A 17,900-nucleotide genomic window follows, 5' to 3' on the forward strand; every position below is an offset into this window, starting at 1 on the left:
TCACTGCAACATAGTTGTAATAGCCAAAACCTAGATAGGGCTTTCATGGTCACCGACCAAATAGATAAATTGTGATGTGGTCAGGAAGTGGACTGTCACACCTCTGCTCCAAGTACCAAAGGATACACATGGGGTGATACTATTTATTTAAAAGGTAAAAAACCTGAAGAGTGACAGGGTACATTGTTTATGGATACATCTGTACCTGGTACAAGCATAAATCAGGACAGTGGTTCTTCCTGGAGGGAAGTGTAGTTGGGAGGCATCCATAAGGAACTTCAGCTGAATTTTTTTCACTTTTTTTTTTTTTTTTTTTTGTGGTATGCGGGCCTCTCACTGTTGTGGCCTCTCCCGTTGCGGAGCACAGGCTCCGGACGCGCAGGCTCAGCGGCCATGGCTCACGGGCCCAGCCGCTCCACGGCATGTGGGATCTTCCCGGACTGGGGCACGAACCCGTGTCCCCTGCATTGGCAAGCGGACTCTCAACCACTGCGCCACCAGGAGAGCCCTTTTTTTTCACTTTTTAACTGAATTTTTAAGGTTTAGTTTAAAAATATATATACTGGAACCAAATTTTGCCAAATATTAAGATTTGACAAAGTTGGAGGAAAGGTACAGGGCGCTCACTGTATTTTTGATATATTATTTTAAATTTAATAGTATTTCTAAAAATATTTCATAATAAGACTTAGAAGATTGCTGCTCCAGGACATCAGGGAAGGAGACTTTTTTCTGACCCTGGGAATACAAAGAGGGGGGTGGTGGAGGGAACCCCAGGAGCCCGGCTACAGAGGTGGGACTGGACGTGATCCTAGGGAAATGAGGTTGAACATACTCAGTTCTTCTTAACTGGGGGATGCTGTGCTGATGGCTTTATCCCACTTCCCCCACATGTTGGTACAATGTTCTCCCCCATTTAACAGACAAGCAAACAGAGGCCTTTAACAGATGGAAATGGAGGCTGAGAGAATTGCCTCTGGAAAAATGGCAGAGTTGGGCCTCTAACCCAGGCCTATGAGAGTCAAAGCCTGCACAGTTCACAGCTTGGTTCTTGAGGAGTGACCTTTGTGTCTGCCGAGGGTGCCAGAGTGGGGAGGGGAGGGGACAGACAGGGTCTGGTGTGTTGAGCTAAGGCCTGTAGGCTTGATTCTGTGGGTGATGAGGAAATGCAGGAAGGTTTCAAGCAGGGGAGCAGGACAGTGAACTCACTGGAGCTGTATCATCAGTTTCTTAAATTTTATTATTATTTTTTTGACCAACTTGGCTGTGTTGGGTCTTCGTTTCTGTGCGAGGGCTATCTCTAGTTGCGGCGAGCGGGGGCCACTCTTCATCGCGGTGCGCGGGCCTCTCACTGTCGTGGCCTCTCTTGTTGCAGAGCACAGGCTCCAGACGCGCAGGCTCAGTAGCTGTGGCACACGGGCTTAGTTGCTCCGCGGCATGTGGGATCTTCCCAGACCAGGGCTCGAACCCGTGTCCCCTGCATTGGCAGGCAGATTCTCAACCACTGTGCCACCAGGGAGGCCCTGAACCTTTCTTTAAACAAACTCTAACTCAGAACCCAGATACATAAAAGCGCTTACAGTGGAATTGATTTTGCAGAGGCAGGTGACCACGGGTCTAGAGCCCAGGGGTGGCTCCTCTGGGAACACAGCATGGATGTCGTGGTTCCGAGGAATACACAGAAGCAGTGTGTGTGGTAGGAGGCTGCCAGGGGCATCCCTACCAGGGTTTCTCAGTTGGATGACAGTTGTGTTCCCCTCCTCTGAGTCCTTCTGGTTGGTGGAGGGACAGAGGCTCAGAGCGCTCCAGATCTGGGGGTGGAGGGAGAACCAGCGGCATGTGCTTTTGGCAAGATAGGCCTGATCTCCACTTCCTGGCTGTAAGACCTTGGCTGAGTTATGGAACCATCCATTTGAATCTTTTTTGTTTTAATTATTATTTTTGGCTGCGTTGGGTCTTCATTGCTGTGCCTGGGCTTTCTCTACTTGCGGTGAGCTGGGGCTACTCTTTGTTGTGGTGCGCAGGCTTCTCATTGCGGTGGCTTCTCTTGTTGCGGAGCACGGACTCTAGGTGCGTGGGCTTCAGTAGTTGTGGCATGGGGGCTCAGTAGTTGTGGCTCACGGGCTCCAGAGCTCAGGCTCAGTAGTTGTGGTGCACGGGCTTAGTTGCTCCACGGCATGTGGGATCTTCCCGGACCAGGGCTCGAACCCATGTCCCCTGCATTGGCAGACGGATTCTTAACCACTGCGCCACCAGGGAAGTCCCCATCCATTTGAATCTTAGGAGAGGAAGGACATGGACCCCTGGATATGGCTGGGGCAAGGAAGGCACGTGTGCAGAGTGAAGCCACTGGAGGAGTGTTTCCAGCACATTTCTCTTCATCATCACTGTCTGGGGAATGGGAAAGTCAATTGGGCTGAGGCCGGTGGCTTGATCAGAGCCTGGTGCCCAGCAGAAGCCGGCACATACTAGGCCCTTGATAAATGCTTATGGAACAAATGCATATATTTCCCTTCCGTCCGCAGGAAATGCAGTGGAGGCCTGACTTCTAGGAGCAAGTGAAGCTGTTCCAGTGGCTGGCCCTTCCCAGCTAGGCTCCGGGGATGGACAGCTGAGGCTCCAGTGCAGTGTAAGGCAGTGGAGAGAGTACTGGGCTGAAGTCAGGAGCTGGGGGTCAAGGGCTGGGCTTCTGGCTCCAGTTACCATGAACTGGCTGTATGACCTAGAGGTCTGGTTCATCCTTCTCTGGGCTTTGCTCATCTCTTTTTGGCAGAGTGGCCTGGGTGAGGTTTTTCCAACTGCAATTTGCAACCCATTTGGTACGTTTAAAAGAGCAATTTAGTGGTTCACAATCAGTATTAAAAAACAAACCAAAACACAAACAGAACAGAAAATATCAGAGTGCAATCACAGGTCATAAGGGTAAGTATTGTTTTGTGAAACTATTGTTCTGCTTATATATAGATGAAGGTGCCGACTGGTCTGATGTAAAACTCATTTGCTACTGTGTGTGGATCCTGGTGAAAAGACTGTAAGACACTGAATTCAGCAATCCCGGAGGTGTTCTCCTCTCCCACATTCTAGGGGTCTTTGTGAAAAAGCCACAGGCCCAGGGGCTCTTCTTTCCCTCCCCCTGCGTGTCAGCAGCTGTCTCTCTGCTCTTCGCTGCCTCACCCCTCCCCGGGTCTTTCTCCTTCCTGCTTCAGTCCTCAGTCCCCTCCTCCCTTTCTCCCAGGGACAAGCCTCCCCCTTCCCAGGAAGTCAGGGTGGGGTGGGGTGGGGGGTCGGAAGGGAGTAAACGTGATCGAATGGGGAGGGCAGTGAGCACTCTATTACAGAAGCAAAAATAAAGGACTAGGAAGCAAACACCCAAGCACCCGGGAACAGAACAGAAAGGCGGCGAGCTGGGGACGTGCGTTTGAAGGCAGGACTTCGTGAGCAAGAACTCAGCGGTGACACCGCAGCGGGTCACTCACAGGGGGCCGGCACTGGCCTTGTCCTTTTTGGCGCTCGGGTACGCAACTAACTAGCGAAGGTAGTTTTCACTCCTGCCCCCCTCGCCCCCTTAAAAGAAAAGAAAGAAGAAGCCGGGAGTTTTGGAGCCAACTCCTGGAGAGGGAACGGCTGAACTGATTCGGAAGTTGGATCTCTTTGTACACAGGAATGCGGAGAGAAAAAAACAAAACCCACCCCATTGCTTCATTTCCCCTCCAAGCCCGAGCATTTTCTGTTGTGCAATGAAAAGGGTTTTCACGTTGAGAAAAATGAATCCCGATTTGCGCTGCGAAGGAATGAGCGCGCCTCTCGGCGCGAGACGGCTTTCAGCTGGGCGCGGAGACGGCGCGGTGGCCGCAAGGCGACCGCGGCCTGGGCGCTCGGAGGCACGTCCTCCGCGCGCGACTCAAGGTAGCGCCCGCGGGGTCGTTGGACTCCCCCTTCCGCGGGCTGCTGCACGGCTCTCGGCGACCCGAGGGCCGAGGAGTAGATAGTTCGGGGAACCTCGAGGGCGGAGAGCCCCGACTACGGCTGGGCCTCCTGGGGATGGCGGTTCCGCGAGTCTGGCTGGGGACTCGCCGGAACTGAAAACCTGTCCCGGGAGCCCGCTGGGGCCCCGGGACCCCCCGGAATCGCTGGGGGCAGGAGGCCGGCTCGGCGTCCGGGAGACCGGGCCGGGACGCGCTAGGGGCACGGGAGGAGGGCCGGCACACGTGGGTGCCGGCGGGCGGGCCGCGGCCGGGTGCGGGGTGGGGGGCGGGGTGTGGCTTCTCCGCCTCCCGGGCGAGATTTACATGTGTGTGTGGCGGCCCCAGACTTCCTGCTCTGCTACGCTGCAGGTACGCGCAGGCTGGGCCGGGCGGGCGGCGGGTGAGCCGAGAAGCGGTCACCTCCTCACCCAGACGCCACCGCCGGCTCCCGGGCCGCGCCGTGCAGCCTTCCGCCCCGGGGGCTGCTAGCCCGCCCCGGCCGCGCCGAGCGCACGGCTCCGAGGTGGGGGCGCGCCCCTCTCGGCCTCCCCGGTCATCTCCGCCCTCTGCACCTAGCCTGGCCGCGCGCCCCTGGGCGCCTCCACCGCCCAGGCTCCCCGGAGGGCCGCAGCCATGAGCGAGATGTCCAGCTTCCTCCACATCGGGGACATCGTCTCCCTGTACGCCGAGGGCTCCGTCAATGGCTTCATCAGCACTCTGGGGTGAGTGAGTTCGGGGCGGGGGGTCGCGGTGGGCCCTGGTGCTAGTTGCGTGCGTCCTGCTGCCTCCCGCCGACAGAGGACCTGGACATTCCCAGCTTTAAGGAGCGGGGGAACGGCTCGCCTCCTTCTTTCAGAGAAAGGAAGTGAAATGTTTGCCCAGGTAAAGTCGGGCGCCCAGCCTGAGTTGTCAGGAGGCGCCCCCCTTCGCGAAGCCTCCACCCTGGCGCTCTCGCTCTTCTTCAGAAGGGGCGGGGAGGCAGAGACTTCCTCTGCAGGTGGTCCCTGTGCGGGGGCAGGTGGGTGGCTGGGGCGTTAGTTGGGGAAAGGCATCCGGGCCTGGACGTGACCGGCTCTGGGGTGGGGCGGAGCCGTGGGGGTGTGGGCAGGCTCAGCCCGGAGTCCTCTAGTAACAGACCTGTCGCACCTTTGAAGGGTCGCATCTTTTCCTCCTAGCTCTCTTCTGCCCTGCGCACACACCCCGCCCCCCCGCCCCCATCACTAGGAGTGTCTTCGCAGCCCTCCCCTTCCAGGCGTCCCAGGTTTCTGCCGGCTGCCCCCTTCTCCCCGCCTCTCCCTGTCAATTTCCTGAGTAGCTCATCTGGCGCCTCTGGGTCCCTGGTCCCAGTATCTCTGGAGCACTTTACCAACATTAATTAATTCTGGCCGCCACCCCCCAGGGTCTGGATAAGCAAGGAATCAATTCAAGTCCCTGGAGAGAGCCAGGCCTGAAGCTGGCATAGGGCAGGCAAGAATTAGAGCGAATGGGTTTTACCTTCAGAGAGCAGTTGAGTGAGTCGCTGGGGATGGGGGGTAAGACTGATTTTTCCACCTCTCCAGCCTCAGGGCAGGGCCTGTTACCTCTGTCACATTTTCAGTCTGGGGACTTGTGTTAAATGGTCTCATCTTCCCCACCACACCTAGCCGTTTTATTTTAGGGTAAACCCACCTCTTCTGCTGACCCTCGCCTCATCTGGATGCCAACCAGCTGCAAGGTGTCCTCTCCCTGGGGGCTTCGGAGGACAGCCTTGGCACTCTCAACCCAGGGCTGGCTCGCCCTGAGCTGGGGAGGTGGGAGTCACCTGGCTCCCTTGGTGTCTTGTTGCGAGTTTAGCTTTAGTCCTGTGGGAAAGATCGGGAGGGTTGGAGGTCTGGCTTAGCCAACGGGGAATGGATGCCGACTTGGAATTCCAGAATACCTGCGCTCCTTATCTCAGCACCCTCCAGGCCTTCTCATTCTCCTCCCCATTCAGATGTGGACTCCCCAGCCCTGCATCTCCTCCCTGCTACATCTGACTTGTCTTGCTCAGTTTACCAAAGGATGGGGTGAGCTGCATCCCCGGCACATAGTAAACACGTCTGATAGCGCTGAGGGAAGGAACAGAGACTATGGGGACGTGGGGGATGCAGGGGCAGACGGTGGCCGCCTGCCTGGTGTCTGAACAGTGCTGGGGGCTTTTGGGAAATGACCTTCTTCTCTGTTGCTCTGAGTGCCAGGCTCAGGGCTGAGCGCACTGTGGGGGCTTTTTTAGCACCTGTGAGGATCTAACAGAACCAAGGCCGTCCACACAGGCCTCATCCCCTCACTAGGGATTCCCTCTATTGCTTCCTAGCACAGCTCCCTCCCGCCCTGGCCCTTCCTGCCCCAGGAAGCTGCTTCCTCCAGTCCAGTTTGATTCTGAGGCAGGGCCTGGTGACCGCCCAGAGCCATTCTACTCCAGGGGCCGGTTCCCAGTGCAAACATCTCCAGGAGCTCCCAACTTCCACCGATACATGCACGCCCACCCTCCTGGCACTCCCACCCTGCCAGCCTGGCCTTCTAGCACTGGCATGTGCTGGCCCCAACTTAACTTTCTATTTTTTTTTCACCACCCCCTTCACGACCCTGACACTCCGGGTGCACCACCTGGATTGGGATTCCTGGAACCTTCCCCACGCTCTTGCGGTCTTGTCTCGGTCTCTTTACCTTTGCTCCTGTTGCCTCTGCCCTTCAGCCAGTCTCCACCTGAGTAAATCTGATCCACCCTCTCCGACCTGGTACAAAGCGGCCCTCCTTTGTGAGATCCAACCCCCCTCCCCCACCCGGGCAGAATTAACCCCTTTTCCCCTGTGCTTCACACTGCTTTATACACATTCCTCTCTGGTGTTAATTGTGTTGTTTTACAATTAGTTGAAGATTTCTCTGTAGGGCCCTCTAACACTGGGCACTTTGCCAGGATTGACTGATTAGTTACCCCATTCGTCCACTCAGGCACTGTGCTGGGCACCTTCTCAGAACTTCACTCAGTGAAGGAATGGTTTCTAAACACCATAAGGCATCGCTACTCAAAGTGTAGTCCTTGGTCCAGCAGCATCAGCATCACTGAGAAGCTTGTTAGAAAATACAGTATCTCAGGGCTTCCCTGGTGGCACAGTGGTTGAGAGTCCGCCTGCTGATGCAGGGGACACGGGTTAGTGCCCCGGTCTGGGAGGATCCCATATGCCGCGGAGCGGCTGGGCCCGTGAGCCATGGCCGCTGAGCCTGCAAAAAAAAAAAAAAAAAAAAAAAGAAAGAAAGAAAATACAGAATCTCACACCCCTGCCTGCCCTGCTGAATCAGAATCTGCATTTTGAGCCCCAGGGGATTTGGAGCCTTAAAGAGAAGCATTGCTCTTTGTGATTCTCTCTCTGCTCCAGCCTCACCGTAATCTTTCTGCCTCCATCCTCAGCTCTGGTCCCCTTTGCCTTCATCTTGGCTGTTGGTGCCCATGTCTGCGAACCCTGGAGGCTGATTTGACTGAGTTCCTAGGCGATCGCAATGCTTGGTGCCCAAGAGGTGCCCAGTAAGGGCTGGAGAAAATGAATTTGATGAGGACAGGGGCAGCCTTGGTGGACAGTGAGACTGGCTCAGCTGCGGGGGCGGGCATTGTTGGAGGAGGGAGTCTGGGGCAGCTTCAGATTCCAGCCAGGCTCTGCAGAGCCAAGTGGAGGAGGCCAATTAGAGCTGCCTGCGTAATTACAGCTCCTGGTGGAGATTGTACATTAACTCTGGGTTGGGAGGATGGGAGGGGTCTGGGGAGTGGATCCTGGAGCAGGTTGAGACCTCAGCCGGGGAGGGAAAGCAGGCCCACGCCTGTTCTTGGGAGGAGAGCATGGCCGGGGACACTGCCTCATCCCTCACTCCAGGTGGGAGGCAGCAGAGGCCAGGGTTGCAGCGGCGGGTCAGGGCCACTTCAGGTGAAGGATTTACTATGGCTCCCAGCCAGTGACTGTGGGGAACCGGCCCTGCGTGCAGGGTAGACCCCTCAGGGTCTCATGTCCAGGTCCTAGAAGGTCTCTTTTGAGTGCGCAGAGGGGCGGCCCCCAGACCACTGGGATAAGCTGGGGAGTGCAGGTGAACTGGGTCTTGCAGTTGAGCTCCCAAGATTTGTCAGGTTGCCTCTGCCTGCACATGACTGGGCCTTGGAGCACCATTTGGGGGCTCTCAGGGCCTCTGGACCTGTGTCACCCAGGGCTGGGTGATCTCAGGGAGTAGGGTCAGAAATGACCTTGGGATTCCGTGTCTACCTTCCAGCCTGATCTGCTTCCCCAGGAGGGTGGTAATTGAAGGTCAGGACCCAGAAAACGTGGAGGTAAATGTGGAGGAAGTCCCAGGTCCCCAGGGTCAGGACCTGCTTTGTCACTAACTGGATGGGTAATTTTGGCAAGGCCCTCCCTCTCAGAGTCTGTTTCTATCAGCCTGGTTGTCCTCTAAGGTGCTCTGTTTGCACCCGAGAATCTCCCTGTGGGTACTTAAAAAAAATTCCAGCTCCCATGTCCCATGTCAGACCAACTGTAGTAACATTTCTAGGGGTGGGCGTCTGAGGTTTGGATTTTTAAAGCTCCCCAGTGCTTCTAATGTGTACCTGGGGTGGGGGGTCCCTTCTCAGGGCCCTCTCAGGCTGACAGGCTGTGAGGAAGCCTAGCTGTTGGGTCTGCCTGCCCCTTGGTCCAGAGAGCCCATCTCTTAGCCTTCATCAGACTTCATTAAGTCATTCAACAAACATCTAATGAGCACCTACTATGTGCCAGACACTGTTCTAGTCACTGAGGAATTAGTGGTAACCAAGACAGAGTCCAGCCTGTTCCAGTCTGTACAGCGGAGAGCTGGGAGTGATGGTCTTTAAGGGCCCTTTGTGCCTTAAGTCCCTGAGACTCATGTGATTTCAGGAGGGGGCGCTGCCCCTCCCGTGCAGACGACATTCCACTGGCAGATTTCAGACCTGCCCTTGGCTTTCACTTAATTGTGATTTCGCTGGAACGAGATGTTGGACTTAGCCCTGTCCTGTGCCCCAAGGCAGGGTCTCAGCCTCCACTGGCCAATCCATACAACTCATGTTTTTTTGGAAAATGTATATTTTTTTCTTTCTTAAATGAAAAAAAATTTTTGGCCGCGCCCCGTGGCTTTTGGGATCTTAGTTCCCTGACCAGGGATTGAACCCAGGCCCCGGCAGTGGAAGCTCTGAGTCCTAAGCACTGGACCGCCAGGAAATTCCCATACATATTTTTTTCCTGATTAAAAAATAATATATGCTCCATGGAGAAAACTTGAAAAACTAAAATAACATATTATCTGTAATACCACTGTGATTATATTGACAGCCTCTATATGGGCTTTCTAGCCTTTTATGCACGCAAATAAAGATTTACAAAACAATATCACATTGCACATCTGGCTTTGTATCCTGTCTTTTTGGGGGAATACATTAACCTGTATTTTCCCATGCGTGCCAGCCTATGACTGTTGTGGCCACAGTGCATCCCCTGGTATGATGTACTTTCATTTATTTAAGCAACTCTAATATTGGGCATTCAGCTGGTCTCTAAATTTTTTGCCGTTCCAAACAATCTGCCCTGAGCATCCTAGTCCATACATGCCCGAACACTTGTCCAGTTATCCTCTCAGGATAGATTCCCAGAAGTGGAATTCTGAGATCAAAGGGAAGGCACATCTTTATTTATTTATTTTTTCTTGCCGCGCCGCGTGACTGCGTGGCTTTTGGGATCGTTCCCTGACCACGGATCGAATCTGGGCCCTCAGCAGTGAGAGCTCAGAGTCCTTACCTCTGGACCACAAGGGAATTCCCAAGGCACATCTTTTACCTTTCTGGCTCCCTCTAACTGCACATTTCTCTGGTGGCGGAGGAGGGGGAAACGGGGACCCTGCGCCCCTGGAGGTCTGGCCCACTTCACATCACGAGTTTGAGAGAGTTGTGCTAGGGGTGTGGGGAGTAATACCAGCCTCTGCCCTCGAGGTTGGGCCAGGTTGGGCGTGGCGGCTGCAGTGGGGAGGGGGTGAAGTAGAGAGATGGGTGGTGTGTGGGTTGCCAGAGGACAGGATCAGCCCCAAGTTCCCACTGAGGGACTCCAGGGACCCAGGCTGCATGCAGCTCCCGGGCCTTAAAGAATCCTGCTGTAGCCACTTGCTCACACTCTGTCCTGCCCTACGTTCCTGACCCCACATCCCCTCCCCTCCCCTCCCTTTCCTGACTTGGCCCAGTGGGGCTGTGGGGTGGAGGCTTGGGTTGGAGGTGGGGTACTGTGCTGGATTTTAGGGTGGGGTCACAGGAGCTTTCTGCTGTCAGTTTAGGGGCAGGTGTCTGGGTTTGAGTTACCCCTGAGCACACGTCTCCTGCAGTCTACCCCGACGCCTGCTCGCCACACTTCACCCCACGTGGAGCTGGGGGTCTCCTGCCTGGAAGTGGGGGGCTGTGAGGGAGGTGGGAAGGAGGCCTGGGAGGGGGGGAGGAGAGCAGACCCCAAATCTCCAGTAAGTTCATCACAGGCCTCTGAATGTCAGCTCTGAGCTCCCCCAAGTGCGTCACGCGGGTCATGCCCAGTAGTGGCAATGGTTCCCAGCAGTTGTGCCTGTAGCCAGCCTGCTGCAGGGAGGACCCCTCCCTGGCTTAGTGGGGCTAAGCGATTTGCTGGGGGTTGGGGTGGGGGTGGGGGCTGTAAGCCAGCAGGAGCCCCGTGCGCCACCGGAGAGGAGGCTGCAGGACTCTTCACACCAGGGCGGAGATGAGACTGGGCGCTGACAGCACAGTGCGCCTGGGGTGTGGGCTGGGGGGGCGGGGAGGTCACACTGCAGAGGGCTTCCCACCTGAGGAGACAGACAGTAGGGACTCCTTGCAGGGGATTGAGTGGGGGAGTAAAATGATTACAGTGGTGTGTAAAGGTACATATTTGTTTTGCTGGCAAGTGGGCAGAGCCAGGAGAGACAGTGAACATAAATCTTAGCCCAGGGGCAGCTGCAGGTGTTTGAGGCAGACACCTGTGCATATTTGGTTCACAGATCCCTCTCCCGTCACTCAGCCAGCCAGCCAGCCATCACCCGCTTCTTCCAGCCTGCAGGAGAACCGGCTCTCCAGGGTCCGAGTCTAGAAATGGGTGATGGAGGTGATAGAGGTCATGCGAGGGAGAATTAAGTCTGTGTCTCAAGAGATGCTGCTGCTGACGATAGACGGACTTCACCGAGTGTTTACAGCTCTGGCCTGTGCTGTCCCTTTGACCCCTTACCACCAACCGGAGGCATATATATAATTTATAAAAGTAGAGAGAGGGACTTCCCTGGTGGTCCAGTGGTTAAGACTCCATGTTCCCAATGCAGGGGACACGGATTTGATCCTTGGTCAGGGAACTAAGATCCCGCATGCCCCGTGGTACGGCCAAAAAAAAAAAAAGAGAGAGAACCATTTAGAACACCCATATACCCACCACCTAGACTTAATCATTGTTTACATTTTGCCCTATTTGCTATGTTTCTTCTTTGCTAAAGTATTTTATGGTAGATTACATGCATTGTGTTTTTTTCACCTCTACATCCTTCATTTTACAGGAAATAGGCTATGTTCCTGTGTAGCCACAGTGCTGTTATCATACCAATTAGTAATTTCCTAATAGCGTCCGATACCCAATCCATAGTCCCATACACTCAGTTGTTCTCAGTCTAGCCTTGACCGCTGGTTTCTTTAAATTAGGATCTACTCAAGGTCCACGTGTTGATTTAATTCTTATGTCTCTTAAGTCGCCTTTAATCTAAAGCAACGCCTGGCCCCCACCTCTTTCTTCCTCCCCCGATAAGCGGAAGGCTGTAGACTTGTCTCACTTTCTGGAGTCATCAGGGCTGCTTTGCTGCTCTGTTTCCCAGAGAGCCGTGCAGGGGTGTGGAGGAGGGCGGCCTGGGCTTCAGGGCTGCCCTGCTAAGACTCCTCCAGCCTCAGTTACTATGTCAGGTTTGCGGGACTGAGAGCCCAGTCCCCGCATGGAGAGCAGGAGAGAGGCCTGGGCAGGGCAAGGCCGACCTGTGAGGGAAGGGTGGGCTGGGTGGCCCAGGGTTGCCCCTCTTCTCGGCCTTTTCTCAGTTCTCTTTTGTGTCTCCTGCTCCCCATCCCTCTTCTCCTTGGCCTAACAGAGACCCCAGGACTCGCCAGAGCCCACCCAGTCCTGAGAGCCAGAAACCCAGGCCTGCAGGCAGAGGCAGTACCCCGAAGGCTTGCGCCCTGGCCAGGGGCCCTTATTTCTGTCGGGCCAAGTTTAGTCACTTTTGCTGCCTCTCTTCCCCACTGGAGAGGCTCTTGGGGGTTCCCTGAGTGTGTGGCTTACTGTCCTTCCTAGACTTAAGCTCTCTGAAAGGATGAGCCATGCTTGTTTTAAATTCCATATACTGGTCCCTCCGGTGGCTCAAAGTGGATGCTTGGCAAAGACCTGTAGAGGTCAAGTAAATGGATGCTTTTGCAGGGATGCAGAAGTGACGTTGTTTTCTCCAACGGGCCAGTGATCCCAGCCAGTGAACCTGGGCTCCTCTTCCAACATTTCTCCCCACCTCTACCTAGTGGATGTGACTTTGGTTATTTGGGGAGGGGGAATCCAAGGCCCCCATCCTCCACCAGCCATTCCCAGTGTTCTGACAGTGCCTGCTTTGGGAGTGGCCTTCTGTGGGTCTAGCCTAGATCTGTGGGGTGGTGGCCAGTGCCCTGGGCTGGGAGTCAGGAGATCTGGGGTCTGGAACTGGCTGTTCTTTAACTTGTTGTGTGACCTGAGCTCGTCAGTTTCCCCCTCCACCCTCTTTTCCACGCTAGATCAGGGAGGGGCAGTCTGGGGACCCTTTGGGATTTCCCTAGTCTGGTGTCCTCCTCCCTTGGCTGATTGTCTGATAGTCACTTGCCCCACTTCTAGCGCCCTTCTTCCTCCTATTTATCTAATCTTTCCGGACAGCACTGACCCGCCCCACTGCCTTTTCCATGGCTTCCACCTGGATCTCAAAGTCCACCCTGGTCAGAATGGGGCCAGCCAGGCCCCTGGATGCATGTGCCTTTCCCTCTTCCTTCAGACCAAGGTCTTGGGGTGCAGACCCCAGGGGCATTTCAGGGACAGCGCCCTTCTCCACATCTTTCTAGAGCAGAGATGTCCACCAGCTCCTGCTCAGAGGGTCCAGGGCAGGACTGCCCACAGGCTTGCTGCCCGACCCTCCCTACCCCTACTACCCCCTCCCCGTGCCCACTCTACTGATGCCCTATTGGGCCCTGCACAGTGCAGGCTCCAACTCATCTTGTGTCACCCAATGGCTAGAAGGCTTACAGCAGACTGTCCTCAGGGCTCCTGAGTGTCCACTGGGCTGGGGGGGTGGGGGTTGGGGGGTGGATTGCACAGGTGAAGGTCGTGGCTCCTGTCCTCACAGCACACAGCATGGTGGACGTGAGCTTCCAGAGGGTGGGGACCACACCCAGCACATAATCCCTTTGCAGTAAGATTTTGTTGAACGGATGGAGACCTAGATTGTATAGGTGCCATCACCTGACCAGCTGTGTGGCCCAGTGGTCCCTTTAACTCAGTGAAAGTCACACTGGACTGTGGTAAGAATAGAACGAGGTATCGGGTGTAATTTATAAATTAAGTGTTCTGCACATCGGAGCGTCGGTTTTTCTAAGATGATCTTGGCTGGGGTGCCTTTAGTTAAGGGATGATGCCTCATGTGGTGGAAACGGGGCAGGGAGCTCTGCAGGAGCCTAAGCGCGGCCTTGAAGATGGCAGGACTCAGAGGGGGCTTCTGCGTGTGCAGAGGCGTGGAGGCGGGGACAGCGAGATCAGAGGGCTGGCGGGGCGCGGGAGTAGGCCCTTCCCTGGACCTTGGGCGGAGATGGACGCGCTCAGGAGAGGAGGGGGACAGTGAAGCGACGCGGCAACTTCTCCCAGGAGAACCTGGCTCTGGTTACAGCGCCAGGTGCGCATCAGAAGCCGGACACCAATCCACACAGATACCCCCACCTTAAGGAAAACCGGGGGAGCTACGGCCCGGGATGTAGGTGCCACTAGGTGGGGAGGGGTCTTCCGGAGCCGCCTTCCGCGGGCTCCCGGGCGGGGGGAGGAAAGCGCGGGCGCTGGTGGCTCGTCCCGCGCCCAGCCCCTCGCGCCCGCCTCCCACCGCCCCCGGGTGCCCCTGGCACAGGCCCAGCGTCCTGGCAGCGGCTTGCAGTCGGAGGCAGGCCGGGGCGAGGCCGCGCTCGCATCCCCTGCGCGACGAGGCTGGGGCGACGGCCACACACTGGGAGGCGAGTTTCGCTTCTCGGCGGGGGCGGGGCTCGGGCGGGCGGGAAGCTCACTGCGGCCTCGGCGCGTCAGCTGGGTCTCGGCGGGCCGGGGCGGGGTTTCGGAGGGGCGGGGGCGGGGCGCTCGGCGACCACCTCGCTGCCGCTCCCTCTCCCCAGAGGGACAGAAGTCCCGGCCGCGCCCTCTGAGGCTCCTCCTCCGTCAAAACTTACCTGTCTGCTGTCCCAGCCCTTGCAGCCCATCTGATAAGGGCTTTCCTGCTTATCTGTTAATGGCTTCGCGGGACACTCCTCCCATCCCCTCCCGCCCAGTAGCACCGTCTTGGGATGCCTCAGTCCTAAGGAGTAGGTTCAGAGGAATGGAGGGGAGGCTTGTGAGGGGGCGCTTGGGGACACTTTGCGACTCTCTAAACATCCTGCTGCTGGCTGCCTTCTTTGCCTACGGACTTGGTGGAGGGCTGCCCTAAGCTACAGCTAGGAAATGAAATGAGGGGGAGGGCGAGGCGCCATCCCTTAGAGGTTGCCCGGGAGGGGTACAGACCGTTCCCAGGCAAGTTGATTTTGCTCATCCAGAACCCACACTTGGAGGAGGGAGGGGGTGGAATGTTGGATCCAGGAGGAAGTTCTGAAAGTCCCATCTTCCTGACCTTGTTTTCCTGATACCTTGCGGGAGCCCCCTGCCTTTTTTTTTTTTTTTTTTTTAACCGTCCACGTGGCTTGCTTCTCTGTTCTTACCATTCCTGTCCCCTCTTGGCTGCAGGTCTGGGATGTTTTCCTTCCCAACCTTGCTTGAAATTCTCCTCCTGGAGCCCATGCTCCCCTCCTGACCAGCCCCTCCCCTTTTCTAAGTGGCTTCAGCTTGCGCTCCCAAAGCAGTGCCCTGCTTTGTAAACCACTGGGCACTGGGGAGGGGCTGAGTTGGAGACAGCAGGGTTTCAGAAGCTGTGCCAGGGTGGGCGGGGACAGAAGGACATCCACATAATGACCAGGCAGATTGGTGCCAGGGGGATTAGGAAAAGCACGCCAGGCATCCACTTTTGCATGTCTTTTTCCTGCACTTGTGACCCAGGGGAGGGATGGAGGGGTCGGGGTGAGGATGGGTTTTCCTCACACAGGGAGTCTCTGGGGAGGTGGCCTACACAGGGCCTTGTGCACTGGTCAAGATGGCGGCTGTGGGGACTACGCCAGCCTCTCCTCAGTTGCACCAACTTCCATGATGCCCTGTGGTTGTCCAGCACCCCCAGCAGTGCCAGGTGCCAGGCCTTGGCCGAGGCTTCCTCCCCTTCCCTACCAAAACTTACCCATCCTGTGTCCCCTCCCCTCAGGGCTTTGCCAAGAGACAACCAGCTAATCTGATTCACTAATCGCTTATAAGAAATTCTATGGATTATTCAAGGCTTTGCACAGCTTCTGCCCCTTCTTTCACACCTTGTCTGATTGACCAAGCTCTGACCTCTCCCTTCCCTGGACGAAATCCACAGATTGGCACCAATGCATATTCCTTATATCATGAACTCTTTGGAGTATGTGACTTGTCTTCCTGATGAGATTTTAAACTCTCTTAGGGACCTTATCTTTTGCTTCTTGTGGACTTCCCACAGCAGCTAGTAAAATGATTAATTCACTCAATATGTATGTCATGTGTGCCTGCTCTGTGCCAGGCAGGTGGTCCAGATGCTGAGGATACAGGAGGAAGCAGAACAGACACATCCCTGTCCTCATGAATCTTCCATCTCAGGTTGGGGAGGATAGGAACCAAAATAAATAAAATATATAGCAGGCTGGGTGGTGATATGGAGAACAGGGAGGAAGAGGAGAAGCGTGGGAGAGAACAGTTTACAGTTTTTAAAAGGATAGGGAGGGAGGGTGTCCATGGGAATGGGTCATTTGAGGCGAGATCTGAAGGAGGTGAGAGAGGGAGTCAGGAGGGTGTCTGGGGCAGAGAGTTCCAGGCAGAGGGAGAAGCCAGGGTCAAATCGCCTGGAATGTTTGAGGAGCCTGGAGGAGGGCTGTGGGCTGGAGCAGAGTGGGCCAGGGGCTTGGGGAGGAGATGAGGTCTGAGAGGTAAGGTGGTAGATCATGTGGGGTCTTTCAGGCCATTGTGAGTTCTTGGGTGGGTGGTTCTCTGAGATGGGTGCTGCTGGAGGGTTCTGAGCAGAGAACTGCCCTGATTTGACTGACCTTTTTTGTTGTTGTTTTGTTTTGTTTTGTTTTTGCGGTACGCGGGCCTCTCACTGTAGTGGCCTCTCCCGCTGCGGAGCACAGGCTCCGGATGCGCAGGCCCAGCAGCCATGGCTCACGGGCCCAGCCGCTCCATGGCATGTGTGATCCTTCCGGACCGGGGCACGAACCCGTGTCCCCTGCATCGGCAGGCGGACTCCCAACCACTGCGCCACCCGGGAAGCCCTGACTGACCTTTTAAAGGGATCCCTTTGCTGCTAAGTGGGGAACAGGCTGTAGGGAGATGAGAGGGGGGGCCAGGAGACTAATGGGGAGGCAGTTACATCCAGGTGAGAGCTGGTGGGGGCCTAGACAGGGTGGTGGTGGTGGCATGATGAAAAGAGGTCAGATTCCATACATATATATATTTTTTAATTTTTTAACTTATTTAATTAAATTAAGTAATTAATTAATTTTTTATTTTTGGCTGCCTCAGGTCCTAGCTGCGGCACGCGGGCTCCTCGTTGTGGCTTGCGGGCTCCTAGCTAGTTGTGGCGAGCAGGCTCCAGGGCTCGTGGGCTCTGTAGTTTGTCGCATGCAGGCTCTCTAGTTGAGGCGCGCGAGCTCAGTAGTTGTGGTGTGCAGGCTTAGTTGCCCCACGGCATGTGGGAGCTGAGTTCTCTGACCAGGGATCGAGTCCGCGTCCCCTGCATTGTAAGGCGGACTGTTTACCACTGGACCACCAGGAAAGTCCCATCATATGTATATATTTCTAAAAATTTTATTGAAGTATAGTTGATTTACAATGTTGTGTTAATTTCTGCTGTACAATAAAGTGACTCAGTTATCTATACATATTCTTTTTCCTATTTTTTTCCATTATGGTTTATTACAGGATATTGAATATAGTTCCCTGTGCTATACAGTAGGACCTTGTTGTTTATCCATCCTATATGTAATAGTTTGCATCTGCTCATCCCAAACTCCCAGTCCATCCCTCCTCCATCCCCTCCACCGGCAACCATGTCTGTTATCTATATCTGTGAGTCTGTTTTTGTTTCGTAGATAGGTTCATTTGTGTCATATTTTAAAGTCAGATTCCATACATATTTTGAAGATAAAGCCCACAGGGTTTCCTCACAGATTAGGTTTGAAGGGTGAGTGGAAGAGAGGACCAAGGATTGACCCAAGGTTTTTGGCCCAAGCAATTGGGAGGATGGATCAGCTGAGATGGGGAGGACTTCAAGAAGAGCAGGAGCTCAGCTTGTAACCTGCTGAGTTTGTGATGCCCGTGGACATCCAAGTGGAGACGTGGAGTGGGCAGTTAGATCTACGAATCTGGAGTTTGGGGGAAGAGGGATGGTAGAGGTGGAGGTGGGAGTCATCAGTGAATGTATAAGTGGTGCTTTGAACCCAAGCTTGTGGCCGAGATGACCAAGGGTCAGTGCTGATGGAGAAGGGGAGAGGGCTAAGGACTGAGCTAGAGGCTG

At 55.3% G+C, this 17,900-nt stretch overlaps 1 protein-coding gene across 1 annotated transcript in view; it reads left to right on the forward strand.

The window, feature by feature from the left end:
- Nucleotides 1–4,598: 4,598 nt before the first annotated feature.
- The window catches only part of ITPR3 (inositol 1,4,5-trisphosphate receptor type 3), a gene marked incomplete at both ends in the record, with an annotated part of 67,110 nt that continues 53,808 nt past the window's right edge, over nucleotides 4,599–17,900 (forward strand). Inside the window, one exon of the mRNA XM_079712515.1 lies at nucleotides 4,599–4,687. Coding sequence (XP_079568641.1) covers nucleotides 4,599–4,687 — 89 coding nt within the window. The remainder of the gene's footprint in view (nucleotides 4,688–17,900) is intronic.

The sequence above is a fragment of the Hyperoodon ampullatus genome (assembly GCF_949752795.1).
Source record: "Hyperoodon ampullatus genome assembly, chromosome: 10".
NCBI lineage: Eukaryota > Metazoa > Chordata > Mammalia > Artiodactyla > Ziphiidae > Hyperoodon > Hyperoodon ampullatus.